The 19,751-nt window shown below is 40.8% G+C and overlaps 1 protein-coding gene across 1 annotated transcript in view; it reads right to left on the reverse strand.

Annotated features, from left to right (window-relative positions):
• PIEZO2 (piezo type mechanosensitive ion channel component 2) overlaps positions 1-19,751 on the reverse strand; it is a 535,104-nt gene that overhangs the window by 239,210 nt on the left and 276,143 nt on the right. The window contains exon 5 of the mRNA XM_075529992.1: positions 2,918-3,080. Within this exon, the coding sequence (XP_075386107.1) occupies positions 2,918-3,080 (163 nt within the window). The remainder of the gene's footprint in view (positions 1-2,917; positions 3,081-19,751) is intronic.

Here is a 19,751-nt window from a genome sequence, read left to right on the forward strand (position 1 = left end):
CAGGTGTGTGCAATGCAGCAGGGTTTCTCTTGCTGCTGCTTGAGTCGAAGTGGGGCCGACCACATTTCTGGTCCCCAATGGCGTGAAGGGCATAAGGTGAAGCTTGCACCTGTCTGATCTCTAGGCGCTGGTGTGGGTGCTGGTGCAGTCCTTCCGGCTCTTCTCTGCCACTCCAGGTGAAGAGAGACCACCGGTTGCCCTTTGAATGGCCACACATTTAAGACACCAGGCAGTATTCCACGAAGTAGGAGGTAGAATAGAAACACTAGCCACATTCTTAGGCTACTGAGATGGGATGTTCTATGAAACCACGATCCTTTAATTGAAACCAAAGAATTAAATTCTGAGATTTTTATTGTACCCAAGCCACGCCTGCCAGTCAGCAATACTAAGACACCTGCCACTCCACAGGCGAAAGGCACTGCTTTCTACTTCCATAAAAATTACAGTCTCCGAAAACTACAAGGACACCTGTATTTAGCCTGTCAATCAGGCCACAGTCTGATGGTGCTTCCATGTGGGTGTAGCTTCCTCATAAGGACGACTCTGGGAACCTCCCTTCTGTCTCTGCCTTCACCACTTTCCTGCTGGCTGACCATGGTTGCTGCCAGAGACCCGCATGTGTCCACCCCACTGGATCCACACAACTCTGCCCCCACCAACCTGTGGTATTTGGGCATGCTGCATCATTGCTGGTGACTGTGTGACTTTGAAGAGGAACTTACGGACTCATATGGGACTTATGGACTTGAGCTGGACTGGGATGGGATGCTTTCTCAGTATATAATCACTTCTTGATATAAAGCTCTTTCTTACACGTATGTAAATGTCACTGGCTTTGTTTCTGTAGTCAACCTGACCTAGCACAGATGCCAACATCTGTGATCTAAGGATTGCAAATGATATAGTCAAACCCGAAGGTGGGAATTGTATCAGGGTTTAAATTGTGAAATTCTGGTTTGTAGAAGGCTCTGGATGACAGTGGTAGCCCAAAGTAGATTTTTAGGATCTGCACATGGAATAAGCCTCTTGGGATTTCCCTCTGATCATAAGCTTCAGAGGGATGAGAACAACCTGGTTAACAGAGTATTGTAGAGATGATTACAGTAGATTAAAATGATAAGTTTGATTTGATTGGTTAAAACTTTCACATTTAATCTCTTTTGATACCTGTTGAGTTTGATTGGGTTTTTAATATTTTCTGATTTTTTTTTCATATTAGGGTTTGTCTCTGTTGTATTTTGTTATTGCCGGTAGTGTTCTTGACTCTCTATTATGGTTTTTCTATGTTTTTTTTCTGCATATGAAACCCAGGTTGAGCAGATGTATAGAGACAATAACTGGAATAAGGGTCCCTGGGGGGTAACGCAGGGGCAGTGGGGTGCAATGGGAGAATGACCCCAAAGTGAACAAGAAGGAAAAAATATGTTTTGAAAATGATTGTGGTAGTGATTGCACAAGACTGTTCAATATGACAGTGTGATGTCTGGATTACATCCTAATAAAATGGTTCAAAACAAAAATTATTTCAATTCACTTCAGTTTCACATGTTCAATTTCTCCCATAGCTTATGTATGAAAACGTTTGTTAATTTAAATTGTCTTGTGTCAAATTTCCAAATCAAATATTTTGTAATGCTTTTTCTTTGTAAATTTCACTTTTCTTAAAAAATTTTTTTTTGTTGTAAACTTCACTTTTCAACGATCAGATCAATGACGTTTAAAATTAATGTTCCCTAAACTCATATGAAAGGGGTCGTGGCGGCTCAGGGGCCAGGTGCTCTGAGGGAGGCAGGTGTAGCAGCCTGCTTCTCTGGAGATCATGAGCTGGGAAACCCTAGAGGCTTGGGGGAGTCGGAAGCAACTTGAAAACAGTGAGCATAATTCTTGCAGTTCGAGAAACACAGGGCCTTGTACAGCTGACGGGAAACAAGCTGAATCATATAGCTGCGTACTGAGGAATGCAATCTGACCCGGTCCCCACATCCATTGCTACGACCAGATACATCGCTCATCATTGCTAACTCCTCTGGATTCTTTTCCTTTATCTAGCACCTATCTATCCTCCTATCTTGTCTGGGTTTCTTGAAAATAAAGTAAACAGGATATGCTGAGTTAACAGAACTATACTTCTAAAGGGTAAATGCATGGACCTGCAGGTTACTTTCAAGGGAGATTATTATTATTTTCTCTACAAACTAGTAGGTGTTACTTATTTTCTAAATACTTTGCAATGACTAAGGCATATAAAGGGAATTCTGATGGCCTAACGGTTAAGTGCTGAGCTTCCAAAGATAAGGAGAGTTATTTGAATACACCAACCAGTTCTGCAATAGAAAGATCTGAGGATCTACTTCCATAGAGATTACAGTTTAGAAACCCTATGGGGTGAAGTCTGTTCTGTCACATGTGGGATTCATAAACTGAAATTGATTTAATAGCCCATAGTAATAGCAAGTTATCCAGATCAATTTAACAACAATAATAAAGCTTTAACATATTAACCATTTAAGATAAGATTGTATCATAGGTTCTCCAATTTATTTGAGAAAAAAATGACTCAGTGCCTCTCTGACAATCAAACACGTTTGTATTATTGCCCACAATCCAGGATAGAGTGTAGGTATCTGCTGGGGTGCAGTGCTTCCCACTTTGAGAAACGCTGGTTTAGACGACAGTTTGGGATAGTGAAGAGAACACTGTATTCAATTTCCTAAAGTCCCTTCTTTCTGGCTAATGGTGTAAGTACTGTCTCCCTGAAATGCTCTGTGGGGCTGCTGGGCATCATGACTGCTGGCATTTACTTCCAGCTCTAGCAACCATAAAGTGCGGGGTGTACTCAGCTATTACTGTGACAGTGTCACTCCTTAAGGGCCAAGGTTCTCAGAAATCAAAGAATTGCATGTAGCAGATTTACCAATTCTTCACTTTCATATTCCGGGTTATACTGTGCTTCGTCTTCTGTCACTGGTTTCTGAACAATGTTTCTGCAGATGAGCCAGATGGTCAGGCTAGCAAAGAACATCCCAATATCAGGCACAAACACTCTGATCCCATTTCCAGCGTCAGCTCCCTTTAAGCTATGAAGGAAAAAGAAAAACAGAGGAACAAACAGGAGGAGGGGGATTTAGTTGTTCATATAATTGTAGTCAAATCCTCCTAAAGTATGAAACAAAAACTGTTTAGTTTCTCCCTCGAAGGTACCAGAAACCTTTCATTATCTTCCAGTCTTATGGAATCTTGTAGGGATGCTGAAGATACCAGTGTTTCATGGAAGTTTAACATTTATTGTAAAAACTTTAAACCAGTTTTCCTTTCAAATGCTAATAGATTATGTTGCTATTAAATAAGTCACATGCATAATACAAACACCGTTGCTGACAAGCGAGCTAAAGTAGTTAAAAACTAGACATGTATTTTACATACCACCTAAACTTTACTTTAGATGTAAATCAAAGCTAGAAGGGAAGAAATAGAAAAAAATGTTAAAAGCATTTCTTGAATCCAGGACTCCCTCATGGTTTTGTCTATTTAGCTAATTTGCTTTCCATGCTACTCCAAGATAAGATGGCCTGTATTTCTGCTCTTAGTCTTAGAGATGACACAGGAAATTTTGAATAATAAGATGTAGTTCAAGTCCAAGTATGACATTTACTAAACTACATGCTGATAGAGAGGGTGGAACAGCTCACTGTTATGCAAAATATTTGAAACATAACATAGTTTAATATTTAGCTTGTTAGAATTCCAAGTGTAACCCCTTGCCTTGCAGTAAAAACTCGCTTTTATTTATGTATTATTAATTAATCATTTTATTGAGGGCTCTTATAGCTCTTAAAACAATCCATATAAGTTGGAAGCAACCCAAATTTCCATCAACTGACGATTGGATTAAAAAACTGTGGTATATACATACAATGGAATACTACGCATCACTAAAAAGCAGTGATGAACGTGTGAGGCACATAGCGGCATGGGAAGAACTGGAGGAAATCATGCTAAGCGAAGTAAGTCAGGCACAAAAGGACAAGTACCACATGAGTCCGCTGAGGTAAGAATTTAAAAAAATTTTTTAAAAAGCAAAAGTGGCATAGGGAAAAAAGCTACTGTATACAAACATTTTAGGGGTGAAGACAGTGTAGTATGGAAGAGACCAGACCAAAACCAGGGATGTACATGGTAGACAATGGTGGAGGAGGTGGGGAAACGAAAACAAAAGGATGAATACAAGGAAGAAAAGGGTAGTGGGGTCATGGGGCATTAATCCACCCAAGGGGAGGGTATTGTTGATATCTCCACAGGGAAAGTGGGACCAGACTTCAACCCAGTGTCGCAAGGTGTGAATGCAATATCCCGGCGTGGAGGAGGGAACCAGTGGAGAGGTCTGGGAGGCTGGCCCCAGCACCATAAATTAAGTGGATTCCTGCCCTTCCCCGAAAAGAATGTGTTCCAAAGGACGACATTGACTCTGCAGCTACGGGAGATGGACATATCTGATCAGAGCACACGGGAGCAGATGAGGGGCAGGAGGAGAGAGTGGAGCACAGCCTGGCCCACCAGGCCGTGATGAAGATGTTCCTGAGTAGAGCAGCCAGTCCACAGAGAGAACAACATGGCTGGCCCTACTATGAGACACGATGCCCCTCAGTGACTAAGGGCGATACAGGGGACAGCACTGGAGACACAGTGTGGGAATTGCACCTGACCTGATCCAACCACACCGAGGCAAATCACTGGGGGAGTGCAGCGGAACAGGAAGGGAATGGAGTGGCAAGGTCCCCAGGGAATGCTGAAAGTGGACTTTGGGGCCAGGGCGTGGTGCCCCAACAGACTGGACTGGAAAACGCTCCTAAGGGCCAGCAAACGATCCCTGAACTAACTACAAGCTTTTCTCTTGTGAACTGTTTTGTTCTGTTCTTTGTCAGTGGTTTGTTTTTGTTGTTTTGTTGTCTGGTTGTATACTGTTGCTTTGTTTTCCTCTGTCTTGTTTTCATGCATGTTAGTGACTCCACAGGTCTGTCTGAATAGGACAGGCTGGATGAACTATCTGGAGGAAAAACAACGGGACCGACAGTTCCGGGGGGACTTGGGGTGGGGGGGTAGGGGGGTTAAGGAAGTGGTGTTAACAAACACAGGGACAAGGGAAAAACACGGGACCCCAAATGGTAGAGAAGGGGGAGTGGCAGGCATGGTGGGAAATGATCAAGGGTAAGGTTGCTTAGAGAAGAGGTATACTCTAGCCCAGGTGGCAATGAAGCATGGTAGTAGGGCAGGAGGAAAGTCAAGGGAGATGGAGGAAAGAGCTAGGAGTCAAAGGGCATTCATGGAGGTCTAGACAAAGACATGTACATGCAAATATATATAGGAAGATGGGGTAATAGATCTATGTGTCTATATTTATAGGTCAAGTATTAAGGTGGCGGAAGGACCGTGGGCCTCTACTCAAACACTCCCTCAATGCATGAATACCTTCTTTTATTAAATTGGAACTCTATGATGCTCACTCTCCCGACACAACGTCTGGAGCCAAAGTGGGTGAACAAGTAAATGTGGTGAAGAAAGCTGATGGTGCCCGGCTATCAAAAGAGATAGTGACTGGGGTCTTAAAGGCTTGAAGATAAACAAGCAGCCATCTAGCTCAGAAGCAACAAAGTCCACATGGAAGAACACACCAGCCTGTGTGATCGAGTGGTTCCAAAGGGATCAGTTACCAGGCATCAAAGAACAAAAAAATCATATCATTGACTGCACACCTCCATGATAGGATCGCTGAAGACAAATGGGTGCATAAGCAAATGTGGTGAAGAAAGCTGATGGTGCCCGGCTATCAAAAGAGATAGTGTCTGGGGTCTTAAAGGCTTGAAGGTGAACAAGCGGCCATCTAGCTCAGAAGCAAAAAAGCCCACATGGAAGAAGCACACCGGCCAGTGCGATCACGAGGTGCCAAGGGACCAGGTATAAGGCATCATGCAAAAAAAAAAAACGATGTAAGTGTGTGTATATATATGTGTATATGTATATGTATATATATACCATATTAAATGAAGGGGGAAGTGCAGAGTGGAGACCCAAGGCCCAAGTGTCGGCCAATGGAGATCCCCTCATAGAGGGGTTTAGGAGAGGAGATGGTTTAATTAGGGTGCGAGGTAGTACCGATGAAGAACACAGCTTTCCCCCAGATCCTGGATGCTTCCTCCCCCCAACTACCATGATCCGAATTCTACCTTGCAGGACTGGATAGGGCAGAGGCTGTACACTGGTACATATGAGGGCTGGAGGTACAGGGAATCCAGGGTGGATGATACCTTCAGGACCAAGGGTGTGAGGGGCGATGCTGGGAGAGTGGAGGGTGAGTGGGTTGGAAGGGGGGAACTGATTACAAGGATCCACATGTGACCTCTTCCCTGGGAGAGGGACAGCAGAGAAGGGGGGAAGGGAGACTCCGGATAGGGCAAGATATGACAAAATAACGAGGTATAAATTACCAAGGGCACATGAGGGAGGGGGGAAAGGGGAGGGAGGGGAAAAAAAAAAGAGGACCTGATGCAAGGGGCTTAAGTGGAGAGCAAATGCTTTGAGAATGATTGGGGCAGGGAATGTATGGATGTGCTTTATACAATTGATGTATGTATATGTATGGATGGTGATAAGAGTTGTATGGGTCCCTAATAAAATGTAAAAAAAGAAAAGAGGAGAAAAAAATGATTAGGGCAGGGACTGTACAGATGTGCTTTATACAATTGATGTATGTATATGTATGAACTGTGATAAGAATTGTATGAGCCCCTAATAAATTGTTAAAGTTAAAAAAAAAACAATCCATATATCAATTGTATCAGAAAATTTGTATATATGTTGCCAACATTTTATTTATTCATTTTAAAATCATTTTATTGGGGGCTCATACAGCTCTTAACACAATCCGAACATCTATCCATCCATTGTGTCAAGCACATTTGTATATTTGTTGCCACCATCATTTTCAAAGCATTTTCTTTCTACTTGAGCCCTTGGTATCAGCTCCTATTATTTTCCTCCCTCCCCCAACCTCCCACCCTCCTGGAACCCTGATAAATATTAAATTATTGTTATTTTCATATCTTACACCTTCTGGTTTTTCCCTTGGTCTACATTTCTGTTGTTCGTCCCCCAGGGGGTGCGGGTGGGTTATATGATGATCATTTTAAGCTGTTCCTGAAAAACTCCCTTTGAACCTTGTAAGTATCTTCTAACTCTAGGGGCAAGCAAGGCCATTTAAATAAGCAGTGGATTCTGTGTGGGTCTGAGCCCCCAAAGAGGAGAAATTTAGCTATCAATTGGTAATCTGCTGGGGAAAGGTAGAGTGCTTTCTTGTGAGGCCTGTTCATATTGTTTAGGCTCCTGATTATAGTAAAACTTGTTAATTATCTCCTGAATCTATTTTAAAACCTGCTAATTATTCTCCCCATCCCACTCAGCCTGCCACAGTTTGGGGTAAATAACTTGTTGGATTTTCACTGAGTCTTTGAAGTAGTTGGGAGGTAGCAACCCCCACTCTTTCCTCTGTTGAACACTTGCAGAAATTAACAGAATTTCTCCATCCAACCTTGTCTCTGTCCTTGGCTGAAATAGTGACAGGCAACTCTGGACCCCTTTGTCTCCAGGTAACCGTGCTGCTGGATGATGAGTCATAATTTCATCCTCTGTGACAATATCTGAACAGTAATATCTGCTATCCTGAATTGAGCAACCTTGTTTAAAAAAGTCACATATTCCTACTCAAATCTGCTTTTCCAGACCAATAGTATCAATGAACACGTGGATATGTTTCATAATTATGTGGTAATTTGTTATCATTGGGATGCTGACACAAACATGCCATAGTCAGAAGAGGAGATCAGAGGTTGAAAGACAGAGGGGGAATGATGGGTGGGGGGGAGGGGGGAGTGAGCTGGTGTGTCAGTAAGGGGTTCAGCCACCCTCTGTGGAGTTGGCAGCCATCCAGGAATAAGGAGGATGGAAATGAAGGCGCTACAGTGTTGCTAGCATCATGGCAAGCACACATCACCTCTCTGTTCTCTGGCTGAGTTCACTCTGCTATGAGTATAGGACAAAAGGCATACTCGCCACTGTGCCATGGTGGGCCTTTCTCACTCTTTGGCATGTGCCAAACAATTGCCCAGGTGGTCCCATCACTCTGGGCTCTGCAGCGGGACTGACAGTCGTCCTGTGACTACAGCACTCCTGTCATCATTAGAAGCCCATGCGACAAGCAATTTCTGACATGTTCTCTGCTTCTCTACACAATATGTGACATGTATTGTTATATATTGTTATATGAAATGCGCTTAGTTTATCCTTTTGACAGACTCATTAATTTATCAATATTTTTATAGTACATTGGTTATTTTCATATATAATTATTCTTTGGGTCACATAGCAATTATTTAATCACTTCACCACTGGTGCACATTTAAATTCTTTCCATGTATGTGTGAGCATAATAAACATGAAAGTTAAATCCTCACATAGCAGAAGGTCTTGTAATCTCGGGCTTTCAGGAAATCAATCCTGACTAGTTTAATTTGCTTTTGAAAAAAAAGCAACAGAGCTGAAAGATGGAATGCTATGAAAAAAAGGTCATTTTTAACACAAAATGCTATTCTCTTCCAAACAAAGAATTAGCAAGTAGAGCCAGCAAGATCCTTAGATGCGAGAGAGACGATATTTTGTCTCATGCAGTTTGGACACGTTATCAGGAGAGATCAGACCCTGGGAAGAGGTGTCATGCTTGTAAAAGTAGGAACAAGTGGGAGAAGGAAGCTCTTGACAGGACATGCAGATGCAGTGGCTGCAAGAATGTGCTCAAACAAGAGAACAATGGTGAGGACTGTGCAGGTCTAGGCAGCGCTTGGGTCTGTTGTTTACAGGGGTGCTGAGTTGGATCCAAGTGAGTGGCATCTACAGAACAACATGAGAACCTATTTACATGTCGTTAAATTAAAGCAGGTCTAGTCGCATCAAAAGTAAAAGAGAGCGGAGGGGGCAAAAAGGCACATTCATTTTGTTTGAGGAAGAAACAAAAGAGTATATTATAGAACTTTCATCCAAACTATTTTTATAATCCTAAAACTAACAATTGTTTTTATTATAAGAAAACTGTCAACGTTCACTATAAACTTAAAAAGGCCTCTGACACCAGTCAGGGTGCATGGTAGCAATGATGAAACATACAACTTTACTCTAGTTCTTAAATGCTTCCTCCTCCCCCACTATCATGATCCCAATTCTACCTTCCAAATCCAGCTAAACCAGAGGATGTGCACTGGTACAGAGAGGAACTGGAAACACAGAGACTCCAGAGCAGATGATCCCTTCAGGACCAGTGATGAGAGTGGTGATACCAGGAGGGTGGAGGGAAGGTAGGTGAGTTAGTTAAAGTTTATTGTGCCAAACTGACCAATAAACACATGTGGGGGTAATTGAAGGGCAGAGAGATAAATGGCTCAGTGAGCCTCTTTTGCAGTTCTCTGGTCTCTTGCTTTGTGATGGTTGGACCAGGGTGCAGCTGCCTTAGCCAGCTCCCTGCTTCAGCTGGCAATGCCACTTCCTGCAAGACATCCCTGAGGAGAAGCCACATGAACCTACCCCAATGCAGCCCTGGGTGCTGGAGAAGTCGTGTGGAGACCCATGCCAGCACTGAGATGCTTACATGTTCACTGACTCGGCCTTCTTCCTGCAGATAGCATTGTTGCATGTGTTTTGTGAAATGGAGGAGGACTTTGAGGATTGGTGTTGGACATATGGGTTAATGTTGGACTTGTGGGCTTGGGCAGCACTGGGTTGGAATGTTTTCTTGATACGCACTTAACCTTTATATAAAACTTGTTCTTATACATATGAGTGCCTTGTTTCTGTAATGTACCCAGACTAAGACAGTGGAGTAGAAAGGGGAAACCGATTACATATAACCTCCTCCCTAAGGGACGGACAACAGAAAATGGGTGAAGTTAGACATCAGACAGTGTAAGACATGACAACATAATAATTTATAAATTATCAAGGGTTCATGAGGGAGGGGAGAACAGGGAGGGAGGGGGGAAATGAGGAGCTGATACCAAGGGCTCAAGTAGAAAGCAAATATTTTGAGAATGATGAGGGCAACAAATGTACAAATGTGCTCGACACACAATGGATGGATGGATGGATTGTGATAAGCGTCGTACGAGCCCCCAGTAAAATAATTTATAAAACAAGGCCTCTGACCCTCAGTGCTAGTTACATGCAGATCTCAGAAGAACCAAAGGGCAGAGGGGATCCGAGCAGAGACCAGAAAACACAGATGAATGTTCACTGCATGGGGCTCCCTCCGGAGAGCTGGCGGGTCCTGTTCAGGGAACTTGTGGCAGTTACTACTATTCTAGCTCCGTCATGGAAAATTAATAGATGGTGGCCTTTGATGTCAAGCACCACTTGGGTGGAGTTGAGGGACAGGGGTTCTCAGAAAAAGGTAGCAAGACCTGCAGCTGTGGCCTCGGCTACCTCTGGTCCCAGAGCAAACATGCAGAAAGCCACTCTCTGCCCTTCCCACCGGTGGACGGTACCAAGCTCCGGAAATGCCAATAGTGATTTGGAGGCCAATGCTGTTTGGGATTTTTTGCTACCTCGTCCCAGAGGAGACATTTTATAGGGTAGATATATTCAGAGCATAAATGAATGCAGTTTGAAAATGCAATCATTCTACCTACTGGGACAGAATTTAGCTACTGGATCCAGCTTTGGGCCGTGATCCCTATTTAGAAGGGAATCCTTTCGCTGCAGATGTGTTGGGGTATTGACGGTTACTCTTAGCTTGCTGAGTTCACAAAGCCGTCCTTTCATGATTCTGCTACTGTAGAGATCATCAGGCTTCTGAAGGACATAAGGTACTATGTAACTCACTCAGAGATAGGCCTTGTTGCTACAGGTGAGATGGACATGTCATTGGGAGATGAACTAGCAAAAATAAGATTGTTTCTTAATTTTTTAGCCTAGAGAATACTAATACTCATTACCTTTGAGTCAATATTGACTCCTAGTGACCCTATAGGACAGGGTAAAACTGCCTCTGGGTTTTTTTGTTGTTGAGATTTTAATTGTTTTAGAGGTGGAAAGTTTCATCTTTACCCCAAATACTATACATAGTACATATTATAATAGGATATACTACACAGTATAATTATTATGTATCATATTAACATATAAATATTGCAATATATACATGTTATATTATATATATTCATATATATGAGTGTTAATCCACAGTATAGTTGTGCATTAAAATAAAACAAAAAAAGCATTTGGTCAAATATTATTATTGTAAAAAAGTTGAGCAGTTCTTAAGTAATACAACTGCCTTAAGTTTATTTAATCGTCTATTTTTACAATTATTTGATCTGAAAATCATTTTTCTTGAATTTCATCTAACACTAATATTCAGAGCTACTTTTTCATAGAGCAGGCTTTGGAATGTCTTGGGTAAAAGTTTACTTGTTGGTTTAAATTTTGGATAATAATAAATGATAAATGGGAAACTATGCTAATAAGTACCTGACGGTTATAAGTTTAGTTCTTAATAGACCTAAATACTTTTAGAAGTACAGTGGCATATCCTTCCACCCCAAAATATATTCATCAATCTAACCATCGGTTCACTCAATAAAATAAGTCATTGAAGTTGTGAAGCTGGAAGAAGAATGTGAAGCATTCTAGTCAATTTTCTTTCTCTCACAGATTGCGGAAACCAGTAAGAGGTACGATCAAATGATTTGACTCCTTGCAGAGCCTGCAGGTGAGCCAAGGTGGTCTCAGGCCTCCTCAGTGAGCCCACCTCCCGAGCACAGCGGATCCTCCCAATTTCCAGGTATAACTTTCATCATTTTCCACCTGCCCAAACATGCCCTTGGATGTCATTTCACAAAAATGCCCTGGCAAATACTCCCAAGCATCTCCTACTGCACAGTCCAAACGGCTCGCTTTAATTCTCACCTTCTACCTCTGCGCTGCAGTTGGCAAGCAGGATCAAACTCTTCTGCTCTAAAAGACCCTTTCCCTTGGTTTTCTTACTTCTCATTTCTAGGTTCTTACTGACCCAGGAAATCCCAGGAAATTTCCATTACTGAGATTGCCAGTGAGGGATGCTGAGTTGGGCTACGCACATGAGACTCTTCTTTTTTTATCTCCGCCGTAAATACTGATGTCTGCAGGGTTCTGTCCTTCACTTATTGCTCTCCCATCGCCACAGGTCTATCTACTGGGGTACTGATTTAACGTCTCAGAAACCCTGGGGAGTGGCTCTGCTCTGTTCTATGGGTTGCTGTGAGGCAGAAAGCTTCTACAACAGCGGTGGGAGCTTGGCTATATGAAGTATATGAAGGAGAGATAGTCAGGTAAGTAAGATCAGGCTTGCAGGACTTGGATGCAAAGCTGAGTTTGGGTTTTTATTTTATTGAGTAGCCACTGGCAGATCTTTAGCAAAGGATTGGCATAGCTAGAAGGACCATACAAGCATAAATACATGTGCAAAACTCTCTAAACTAAGCATCAGTATACAGTATAGGATGTTTTAAACTCAATCCAATTTTATTTCAAGTAAAAATTATGCATGGAACCACATTAATGGTTTTTACCTAAAAGAAATACAATTTCAATAAATCAGTGAGATTAATGTATGTATTTTCCATCAAATGCCAAACTTCACTAGAAACAATCTGCTTGCTAATCATGCAATTGCGTTTTTCATATATAAAACCAATACTAAATTGTTTAAGAGCTCATGTTCTCCAAGACAGGTGAATATGTTCTTTCTAATCTCGCTACATTTGCTTACTTTTTACTTGTCTGGACAGTGATTAAACCTCCTCGAAAGGAGTCGAGGAAGCTGTTAATTGTGAGTAACCCAACTATCCATAGAGAGGAAAAAGGAAGATTTAATTAGGCATATCCTAAAATAAAATAAAATTACTAGAAGCAATAAATTAGTACAACTGAGCATTTGAGCTTAATTTATCTGATGTCTCTCAAAAGCATAATGTTGTGTGGGGGGGAAACAAGGATGTGTGCAAAATACGATACCGCTTAGGAATGTATGCAGAACACACACACACACAGGAAACGTAAAATAACAAGTACCTTGGCAGCACCTAACAATTCAGGGCAGGGGAGAAGAAAGGCATCCCTTCTCCTGTTTTTATTGTTATGTGTTTTGGAGGTACTTCTGATCCAAAACAGGACAAGGTACTGTCCTGTTCTGTGCCATTCTCACATATGTTCGATCCATTGTTGCAGTGAGTGTGTCAGTCCATCTGGTTGAGGTCTCCTCTTTTCATGGAGCCTTGACTTCAGCAAGCAGGAGGGCCCTTTTCAGGGACTGGTCCCTCCTGAAAACATGTTCAAGGGCATGAGTTGAAGTCCTGCGATTCTCTCTATGAAGGAGCACTCCAGCTGTAGTCCCAAGGCAGACTGGCTCCTCCTCTTGGCAGTCCACAGCATATTCGATCCCTGCATCTCCCCAACACCATCATTCAAATACATTCCTCTCCCCCAGTCTTCCGGATTCCTTGTCCGTCTTTCCTAGGCATGTGGGATCATGGAAAACACCATGGCTTGCATCAAACACACCTTATTTTTCGAAGTGACCTCTTTGCTCTTTAAAATTTAATTTTTACATTTTATTAGGGGCTCATACAACTCTTATCACAATCCATACATATACATACATCAATTGTATAAAGCACATCCGTACATTCTTTGCCCCAATCATTCTCAAAGCATTTGCTCTCCACTTAAGCCCTTTGCATCAGGTCCTCTTTTTTTTCCCCTCCCTCCCCGCTCCCACCTCCCACCTCCCTCATGAGCCCTTGATAATCCACAGATTGTTATTTTGTCATATCTTGCCCTATCCAGAGTCTCCCTCCCCCCCTTCTCTGCCGTCCATCTCCCAGGGAGGAGGTCACATGTGGATCCTTGTAATGGAGGTCTTTTTGTTTTGTTTATTTATTTATTGTCAAGACCTACAGTTTGAAAATGACATCTGAGGACAAGTGGTTTGTATGGGCTGCCCCAACTCCCATGAAAGCCAGAGGAAGAACAGGAACATTAGCAATAGTAGAGCAGGCATCTGAAAATAATATGGAAGACTAATTCTTGAACATCTCCATAGCAAGAGAAACAAAGTGCCATAAAGCACTCACCTGTATCTAGATAACGCCAGTCGCAGCTATGCTCTCTAAAATCCGCAGGGCAGACACGACTAAGGAAACTGGTACATTCATCCATTAAGACACAACTGCCCCTTTGGTGTCTTATCCGAAAATCTTGTCAAGTTACTTTGCAAACCAGACCTTAAACTTCCTTAGCTTCTTTGGTTGCTGTTTTTATAAATTTGTTACCTTGACTAATAAAAAACTCCAATCTGATAGTCACAATGTCTAGAGTCATTCCAAAACCCCTGACCTCCCCGACATTGAGTCAGTTCTGCAGCAGATTTGCCCAGTGTAATCCATTGCTTGATTTCATGACTCCTGCTTCCATGAGTGTGGATTGTGGATCCAAGTAAAATGAAATCCTTGACAACTTCAATCCTTTCTCAGTTTATTGTGATCTTTTTCACTGGTCCAGTTTATATTAGTGAATGCCAAGTTGTTTTCAACTTACATTACTTCTTGACATGCTAAGAACATCTATAATCTCTGTTCATTGTTCAAACTCTGTATAAATGCCTGTATAATTATTGTTTCTTGGACTCTGTGGTTTCATTTTGATAGACCATTAAGTTCTTGATCCATATTGTTCTTTACATCCTTAATAAACCTTTCTATTCTTACCCTGAAATGGTGTTCACTTTCGCCCCTTGTCTACAACACTGTGCTGCCCAAGGTGGGATCTAGAGTGATTTGACAGCTGTGACCTCAGGAGAAATTGAATTCAGATATTAAGTGCCCGTAGAAGCCCCTGTGTGCAATCTGATTTCCCAATTCTTAGGGGTTGCTGCTAGAAAAAGACTCTTAGGACCAGGACCTCTGTCCTCTTGGCATTGAAGTCCTCACAAAGGTTTATTAATAGTTTTCTTGTCTACTAATTTGCTATCAAATAGATGTGATGCGTTCAGTTCACTTTGCATTGTGGCCTGATTCAGTTATGACAGCTTGCTGTGTTTTCACTAAATGCTAGTTTAGATATTTTAGGGTTTTTTTTTAAGAGTAAAGAGTCAAGGTTAACTGATTTTCATGTGTAGGAATATTTAGTGAGTATAATGAATGCCAACTAACCACTGACTTTTATCAGGTAGGGGAATTTAGATTTTAATTAAACAAGTTAAGTTCTCCATATAGTACATTAGAATCTAAAATCATAATTCTTATAGCTATTTAAAAAGTTTCTCATTGTAACTTAAGTTTTAAATCAATTCTGCCTTTAGCTATAGTGTACATTTTTTTCCAACAGTTTTATTGGCACCTAATGTCCACATCATAAAATTGAATAGTTCAATCATTCAAACGTATCAAGGGGGAATTGGACAATCACCACCACATCCAGCCTAGAGCATCCCCTCCCTGGGTTGACTCACCCCCAAGGGAGCTGTGCAGTCACGACCAGCTCCAGTGCCCCTTCCCCCCTCCCACCTCATTATTGACCACCAAACTGCCCTGCGCCTCCCTACCGCCCATCCCCTGCCCTTACATTCCCTGTAATGCCTTGTATAAGTTTTTATCATTGTGCATCCACTCCTCTTGAGGTGCACATTTTATCTTTATTTCAGAAAACATTTTGAACACTCTCAAGCACTTGCCAATTAAAGGGACTAACTTATTTATAATTAAAAAAATGAAATCTCTATTTGAGCTATCCTCAGGGACTGAAAAATTTTGTTAAGTGTTTAGTGTTTTGCACTTTTTTTTGTATTTTGCCTCAAAAAGCTGTAATTAGCTGTGGTTAGTTTTGTTTTTGTTTTCCTAATGTAGTAGTCTTTTAAATTCTTAAAGGCTGCTTATTGAGTCTAGGCTAAAAATAGAAAGTTTGATAAACTTCACTATATATGTATGTATTTAAATACACTAAAAAGAAGACATTGTTAAGAGTCTTCTAAAGTGTGCAGAAGGTAAGATTGTGGTACTGTGAAAGTCTCCTGCCTCCAAATGGTACTATTAAATTATAACATATTTCTTTAAAGAATTTAATTTTTATAAATAGAATTTGCATAATTTAATAGTCCAAATACATCCTGGAATTCATGAAGGTAAATTCATTTTGAAGTATATATTTATATTGTTATACTTTAATCTTTTAAAAAAACATTTCGATAACACAACTCTTATCACAATCCATGCCGACATCCATTGTGTCAAACACATTTGTATATTTGTTGCCATCATCATTCTCAAAACATTTGCTTACTACTTTAGCCCTTGGTATCAGTGCTTCATTTTTCCCTCTCCCTCATGAACCCTTGATAATTTATAAATTATTATTATTATCTTAATCTTTTAAGAAATTTTAAAGTAATATTAGCTAAATTGAATATATAGAATATGTGTTATTAACATGAAAAAAGTTATTGGTTCTAAAACAAATGAGATCAGTTGCTCCAGGTTGTGACATTAAAACAAAGAAACAAACACTGCTTTAGCAACCCTTTTTTGTGTTTCTGAGGGGAGACATCTCTATAGGAATAGACAGCCCCAGCTTAGTTTCAAAGAGAAGCTAAAGGGTGTAAACAGCTGACCTTGCAGTTAGCAGTCCACTCCTAGACCACAGCACCACCAGAACGCATGTGAAAAGTCTAGAGGGCTGTTTAAAGAAGTGGTAAATTACAATCCAGGTAGACCAGAGGATGGACACTGGTACAGATAGGAACAGGAAACACAGGGAATCCAGGACGGATGATCCCTTCAGGACCAGTGGTGAGAGTGGCAATACAGGAGGGTGAGGGAGGGTGGTGTAGAAAAAGGGAACCCATCACAAGTATATACATATACCCCCCTCCTTGGGGGACAGACAATAGAAAATTGGGTGAAGGAGACACTGAACAGTGTAAGACATGACAAAATAATAATAATAATTTATACATTATCAAGGGTTCTAAGGGAGGAGGGGCTTGGAGGGAGGGGAAAATGAGAAGCTGATACCAAAGGCTCAAGTAGAAAGCAAATGTTTTGAGAATGATGAGGGCAACAAATGTGCTTGACACCATGGATGGATGTGTGGATTGTGATGAGTTGTAAGAGCTCCCAATAAAATGATTTTTTTAAAGTAAAATTTCAGAAAAATACTTTTTAAAGTTAAAAATCCAAGGAGGTACTCCCGCAAAAAACCCTGATACTTTTCAAAGTACTCTCCATTATACTTAATAACATTGTCGAATCTGTGATTCCTTTCTTGGAAACATTTTACAATCTCCTCTGTTTGGATGGCTGACAGCATCTCCCTCATTTTTTTTTCTTCACCTTTTCTATGTCGTCAAATCACTGTCCTTTCATGTCCCTCTTCATTTGTGGAAACAAAATGATGTTGCTCAGAGGGAGGACAGGTACGTGAGGCAAGAGGGGCATGCTGTTTTTTGCCTCAAACTGGCACACAGAGATGGTTGTGTGAGCAGGTGCATTGTCACGGTGGCAAACCAGTCCTCATCTGGCACCATCAGGCCTTTTATGTTGCCCACTGTTACACTATCTTGTCAGCACCTCTAAATAGAAAGATTGATTAACAGTCTGACGGGTGGAGCAAACTCCACATGCATTGTGAGTCCACATTTTCATCCTTTCAGGAAGTTGATGCATGTCCAGAATGAGGTTTGTCATCAATCAACATTTCAACTTTTTGAAAATGAAAACTACTCATACCCTTGGGTTTTTCTGATAGTGCTGTCCTTGAAAATTTGTTCAACATCACAACAGTTTCTGCAGCATTTTTCCTAAACAGAAAACAAAATTTCACAGCCTCATGCTGTTCTTTTAAATAGGCCATCACCAAAAACAAGGATCAAGTGAAACTGCTGTCGTTAAAAAAAAAAAATTTACTGTGACCAGAGAAAAATGCACTAACTCAGAGCGAGTTGCTTGATGCTTGTCGGACGGGAAAAATGCACACTACAAAAACTCCGCTCCGCCCAGTGAAATTCCAGTTTTCTTGAAGGGTACCCCTTTATGTAAAAAACAAAAAGAGAACCCCTAAACTTATAGCACAGTTTTACATATTTAGGATTAATATTGAAAGTATTTGGCATTTAGAAGGTTATACCATAAAAGTATATAACAAAGGTAAGATATTTAGAAGATTTATTAGCTTTTTGTTTGATATAATCAAGGTTCAGTACCATACTAAAAGTTTAATCAGTTAATAAGTAGTAAATTTCTAAGAGCTTTGATATCAAATATAATTATTATTATTATTTATTTTTAATCATTTTTTTAGGGGCTCATACAACTCTTACCACAATCCATACATACATCAATTGTGTAAAGCACATTTGTATATTCATTGCCCTCATCATTCTCAAACATTTACTCTCTACTTAAGCCCCTGGCATCAGCTCCTCACTTTCCACCCCCTCCCCACTCCTCCCTCCCTCATGAAGCCTTGATAATTTATAAATTATTATTTTGTCATATCTTACACTCTCCGAAGTCTCCTTTCACCCCCTTATCTGTTGTTTGTCGCCAAGAGGGGAGGTTATTTGTAGATCCCTGTAATCAGTTCCCCATTCCACCACCCCCCTTTGCTCCACCCTCCTGGAAGTGGAGGATGGGGAAATAGAGCTATATGCATATATGTAAAGATTTAGTATTAAGGTAGCAAATGTAATTATTTTTAAGAGATATACCATATATACTCATGTATAAGCTGAGTTTTTCAGCACAAAAATGTCATATGAGGCTGGTTTCAAAATGAAGGTTGTTTCAAGAGCAGAAGAGAGCAATAACAGTATTGCAAGTAGGGAATTCTGCACTGACGAATAGCAAGTGAGGGAGTGGTGGAAAATGAAGGCTGAAAGATTCCAAAAGCTAAAAAAGCTCGTCATGGTTTAACATCTTTTTATGGGGCTCTAGAGAGTGAATTGCATAAAGGAGTTATGGAGTGTCATCAAAATGGTTACTGCGTAACATGCATGGGAATCCACATACGTGCTCTACAAATGACTAAGGATAACAAATACAAAGCAACAGTCATTGAAAAATTTGCTGCATCAGCAGGATGGTGTACCCATTTCATGAATAGCTTTGGCCTACTATGTTTGAGACAAAGAACAAAGATTTTCCAGAAATTGCCACAAGACTTGAAGAAAAAATTATGTCGTTCTAGTCATTTATTATAAAACAAAGAAGGATTTATAATTATGACGTGGCAGACATTGGGAATATGGATGAAACTGCCATGACTTTTGATCTTCCAAGCAACAGAACTGTGACAAATTTAGTAGAAAAACCATTTTTCTCAAAACCACAGGAAATGAAAAAAAAAACACTTTACAGTCGTTCTAACATGTTTGGCTAATGGAACCAAGCTGCGTCCTGTCATTATTTTTAAAAGAAAGACCTTGCCTAAAAAGATCAATTTCCCACCAAGATTTACTGTGCGTGCACATGTTAAAGGCTGGATGGATGAAGACAGAAAAAAAAAAAAGGCTGGAAGAAATTTGGAACCGACGACCAGGAACAGCCTTAAAGAAAAAGCTATCGTTACTTGTTTGGAATAGGTTCATTAAAATTTTGGCAAAATCTAGTAGTTACTTTAGC

Source organism: Tenrec ecaudatus, chromosome 13, assembly GCF_050624435.1.
Source record: "Tenrec ecaudatus isolate mTenEca1 chromosome 13, mTenEca1.hap1, whole genome shotgun sequence".
Taxonomy (NCBI): domain Eukaryota; kingdom Metazoa; phylum Chordata; class Mammalia; order Afrosoricida; family Tenrecidae; genus Tenrec; species Tenrec ecaudatus.